The following is a 4,910-nucleotide window of genomic DNA, read 5'->3' as shown; positions in this document are numbered from 1 at the left end:
CTATTAATGAATCATATTAATTACTATTTATTAATAAATGACATGAATTACTATGTATGATATGAAGTTGGTATCGTCGAACGACTCTTTGATAGAATAGCCTTCTAATAATGATGCGAAGGAGGAGCAAAAAGCAGCGGCCAGTAAGCGTGCCTAGGAGAAGGATGAGAGGCTGGCCCATCAGCTGTGCACTATGGAGGAGCAAAAAGCAATGTCCTGTAAGAGTGCCCAGGAGGAGGAGGAGGATGAGAAGCTGACCTATCAGCTATGCACTGTGGAGGAGCAAGAAGCAGCATCCCGTAAACGTGCCCAGGAGGAGGAGGACAAGAGGGTGACTCGTTAGTGTGCTTTGAAGGAGGCCGAAGGCTCAAATTATAGAGGCGTTCATGCGTCTGACTTTGATATCTTTGACATGCCGATGAGCCTAGAGCATAGGCGATGCTGCGGTCGATCAGGCGTGGCCGGGTTCTCCGCTCCACCACCATCACCCCCCCTGCCCCGGCATCCTTGGACGTACACATGCGATCAGTCATCAGTGCGGAGATGCGGTCCTCATCGCGGGAGAGGTAGAGGGATACTGGACCAGCTCAATTCGATTGACTTTTCAGGAGGTGAACTGTGGGAACTATTATGTATATATGTGTGTTATTGATACCTGACTTGTAATATGTGTTCATTACTGTGTATTAATGAAGGTACTTTTATTATTGATTTATAGTAAATATATGTATCATTGTATGCATGTATTGAGAGAGAGATGGAGAGATCGAGGAGAGAGAGGGAGTACAGAGAGGACAAAGAGAAGAAGGACCGAGGAGGGAGGAGAGAGAAAGCACTGTCGGCTGAAACCTTCAGCCAACAATGATTCCAGCGAATCACTGTTGCCGAAAGCTTCAGTAGGCAGTGATACCTTGAGTATTACTGCCTATCAAATCCTTTAGCCGGCAGTGATAACCCCTTTCACTGTCGGTTCTATCACTATTTGTTGCCCATTGCTAGCTCCAAAACCGACAGTGAAGAGGGTTTCTGCAATAGCGGGTGTTAGTTTTTTTACATGAAGAAACTTTATTTCAAGGTGAAATAATGTTTCGGTCTTTGCACCACGTAGGAATATGTAGCCATTACACATCAAACATGTGAACCGAAACAAATCAGCTTAAGAAAACTTGAAAATAGAGGGGAAAAAACAAAGAAGAAGCTTCTGCCACCTAGCTCTGCACCCTTACAAGTTCCTCGATGTCAAGACACTTGCTTGCTGTTACATCCTCCATATTTTTCCTCTACGAATTAGGTCAGATAGATGCCCCAAAATTCAGAACGATCCTCATCACGGATGGGGTAAGAAACAGGGCATACATTCATGCTGACCAACTGGAATACGACAATGGTCTCACCGTTGGTCAAACCAAGCACAATCCAAGATCCAAACTATTTTTGCAGGAAAAGAAATGACTATACCGCTAAGACAACACACAAGTATCCACATCCATACTCTGTCAACCACCACAGTAACCAAGGTGACACAAAACAGGCCGATAAGAAGGCTAATGATGAGTCAGCCAGGCCTTGCGGAGGAGGACTCCCTACGCACTCGGCGTGACGCTTTCCTGCACGACCTCTATAGTCAAAAGCAGGGGTATTTGCCAGATCTGCCGAGTTGGAGCACCTCCCTGTGCAGTAGGTGTTTGTTGGTCTGTCATAGTCAACAAAATGAAAACTGGAGAAACTCCATATCCATCTACATCCTACAGTGCACTTACAAAAGTTGTTTGGATAAACCCTTGGCGTGCACCACATAGGAGTGACGAACTTCCATTAAAATACACAGTAAAGGAGAAACAGACAGATTCACACCTTAAGTTAAGTTGTTAAGCAACACAGCGATTAACAACCCAAGCATGTTCCTTAATGAACCACAAGATGCTACTAGATACAGTAAGCAGTTTGCTAGCTTCCTTGGAGAAAGTATTCCTGTTGTGCTTGCGGGTAATATTCAAAGAAAGGCCTCGAATCACCGAGATGGAGAGTTTCGCGAGGAAGCGCCTGCAGCGGCGACACAGCCAGCGCTGGAGCCTCGTAAGTCTTGGATGTCACGTGAGGAGGCGTGACCGGCTGTTGGTTCACGGCCGGTGGCGCTTGGTATGCCTTTGATGCCTGGCGGGCAGGCCGTTCTGTCCTTGGAGGGGGCTCCGGTGGCAGCTCAAAGGCCTTGCTGGATGGCACACGAGAAGGAGTCGTCTGCCTAGGTGGGGACGGCGGATCATTTACCTTTGGTGGTTGTGCCGGTGCGCGTGAGGGCAGTGTCGGCGCCGGCGCCGGCGCAGTTGGAAGCATTGTCGGCTGCTGCATTCGCGCCGGCGGATCATACGCTTTGGTCGATGGCGGATGCTGAGGACGAATTGATTGAGGATGCGGCGGGTCACATACCGCAGTTTGAGGAACTGACGCAGGAGGAGGCTGTGCTGGTGCCGGCGGGGGCGCTGGAGGCGGCTCTTGCGCTCCCTTGGGATCTTGGTCAGCAGCGCTGCCACAGCAGAACCAGACGTTGCAGGAGATGTTGTCGCAGGACAGGTTTATAGATGGGCATAAAGACATGCTTAGTTTGCTAAGCTATCTGAGTTGCTTTCTTGCTTGCCCTATCTCTAGCTATACAACTACAGGTCTGGCAGCACCCACAGGCTGCTCACCGATGGGTTATATAGGAAAACACGTTTAACATCTAGGTCTCCTGGAAGCCTTGGATGTTAAGGGTCAGCTTGTGTGGTATTACGGGTTTACATTGACTTGACCTGCCGAATGGTCGGCGTCTTCAGCTAGGATCAGATTCGATCTCCCACTCCTGTAGTGGTGTCCCCAAATCATGCAATGGTTATCTAGTTCGATTCGTAGGGTTATTATGGAGATATCTACCCCAAAGTTCCAAATAATTTCTACCATTTTGAATTTTTTAAATAAAGGAAACATAACTTTCGGTCTCTACAATAACAGAACAACAAGACATTAAGAATAAATATAGTCATTTTATAAATAAGAACATCATTGCTGAGTCTAGGAGTCTAACATTTTGGATACACACGTCATGATTTTTGCTCCGGACGTTGGAAACTTCTCTGCTAAGTTAGGCTGGCTGCGCAAGGTTTGGGTCAGGTTCACCGGAGTTAGCATCATGCTTTATTAGGGACCCAACTTTACTTATTCATATTCCAGGATGGATACCTTAAAGCAGTGGTGAGTAGGAATACAAAATTTTTCACGAGCCCTTGTGCACACATGATCATTTATTTACGTTAAAATTCATACTGAAGAGATAGAAAAAAAAATTATAGATAAAAAAGAAAAATAAATGAATGGATGAATATTAGATGGGTTAGATGAATAGTTAAGATAAACTATGCGTCTACAAGTTCATGTGGATTTGTATTTTCGTGGTGGACAGAACCTCGGGAACAAAATCTGACTGTGAGGGTGGCAAATATGACACGTATAGCTATCAATTTTTGGGTTAGGGGTGGTCACCACACTACAGGGGGACAAAGTGAGTGGCAAAATAATATTGGGTACATAGTGCGAAGAGGTAAAACCGGGATAGAGCGGCATTAGTGGAGGAGACGTGGGGAAACAACTGGGTATCGCCAGCATCTGTTGAGTAGGGAATTCGTCGATTGCTATGGGAGAAAGGAACTAAAAGTGGTCTTATATAATTGAGAGGTGTGCTGAGATCCATTGGAATTTCCGCACTCATTTAGCACCCCCAACAATCAGTTAATGGCATATGCTGGTGCGGTTTCTTAAGGCATCGGTTGGCTAAGTGATTCTGGCATGCGTATAATATTAATGTACATCCATTTGTATCGATAGAAGAACTGATGGATGCATTATGTATACATGTTTTAGGGATATGTAACTATTTGAAGTTTAAAATCAGTTATCAATAGAATCTTGATTTTTTTCAAAACGAGTTCTTCGCGAATTTCATTACCTGAAGTAACAAAATTACAACTTGTCCTATCCATCGAAACAGAATAATTACATGATACCATACTAACAACAACGAACAACACCTTAGATAGCCACACAGCACCAAGGGCTGCCCCAAACAAAAACCACCCGGGTGATAGCACAGGAGCACATCGATACACCTACGAGAACGACTTGCACAGTACAGTTCACTAGCTGCAAAAGTTAACACTACCCAACTGCACCAAAAAAATAAGCAAAAGCGATTTCAGAAACCCTCTTGCGCACCGCAACACAATAACGCTGTCTCATTGGTGAACTTAGCGATAGCACCAGCTAGGTCACTAGCTTCACTCTACATCCTTGTGGTCTTTTCAGCACCATCCTCCTGCTTCTTGGGATGAAAGTGGAGAGCTGTCTCCTGTAGGATCTGGACGCCCTCCATCAGCACGCCCTGGCATTGCCCGTCTTGAAGACATGCCCAATAAAAAAGAAAAGAGCACGCATAGCATATAATATTAGTAGTAGATTGAACATGTTTTCTATACAAGTCACATCAGCAGAGCCTTTATCCAATCAACTCTAAATATTTGTAATCAGCAAAATCGGCAATTTTGCATTTTAGCCCCTAAACTTCTTTGTATTTACCAAAAATTCTCTATCTTTTTTATAGTTTAGTCCTTAAACTTTTCTTTATCTACAAATAGGTTTCTCTATTTTTATAAAAAGACCCCTATCCTCTCTGTTTTATTCAAAACAAGTCCTTTTCTTTTACATATTTAACCTTAAACTTGTTTTTAGCATACCTTTCTTGTTTTGGCTCCGATTTAGATGATTTTTATGCTCTCGTGTTCGTAGCGGTGTGTACTATCTTTTACTATCTTTTTCATGGATGTTAGATATTGTTTGGCGTAATATTTTTAGTTAGTTTTGTTGTGTGCTTTTCTGGTGTG

The 4,910-nt window shown here is 44.2% G+C and overlaps 1 protein-coding gene across 1 annotated transcript; it reads right to left on the bottom strand.

Moving 5' to 3' along the window:
• Nucleotides 1-1,190: 1,190 nt before the first annotated feature.
• Nucleotides 1,191-2,702, bottom strand: LOC133901878 (lysine-rich arabinogalactan protein 19-like). Its single transcript, XM_062343414.1, has one exon. The coding sequence runs from the start codon at nucleotides 2,593-2,595 to the stop codon at nucleotides 1,948-1,950; it is 648 nt and encodes a 215-aa protein (XP_062199398.1). The 5' UTR covers nucleotides 2,596-2,702; the 3' UTR covers nucleotides 1,191-1,947.
• Nucleotides 2,703-4,910: the final 2,208 nt, after the last annotated feature.

The sequence above is a fragment of the Phragmites australis genome, chromosome 20, assembly GCF_958298935.1.
Source record: "Phragmites australis chromosome 20, lpPhrAust1.1, whole genome shotgun sequence".
Classification (NCBI taxonomy): domain Eukaryota; kingdom Viridiplantae; phylum Streptophyta; class Magnoliopsida; order Poales; family Poaceae; genus Phragmites; species Phragmites australis.
Note: the sequence above shows the minus strand (reverse complement) of the source record. Positions and strands in the feature narration are given on the sequence as shown.

Bases quoted from the DNA above. Each gene is read 5' to 3' on its own strand.
- LOC133901878 (XM_062343414.1), bottom strand. From the start codon at position 2,595: ATGTCTTTATGCCCATCTATAAACCTGTCCTGCGACAACATCTCCTGC.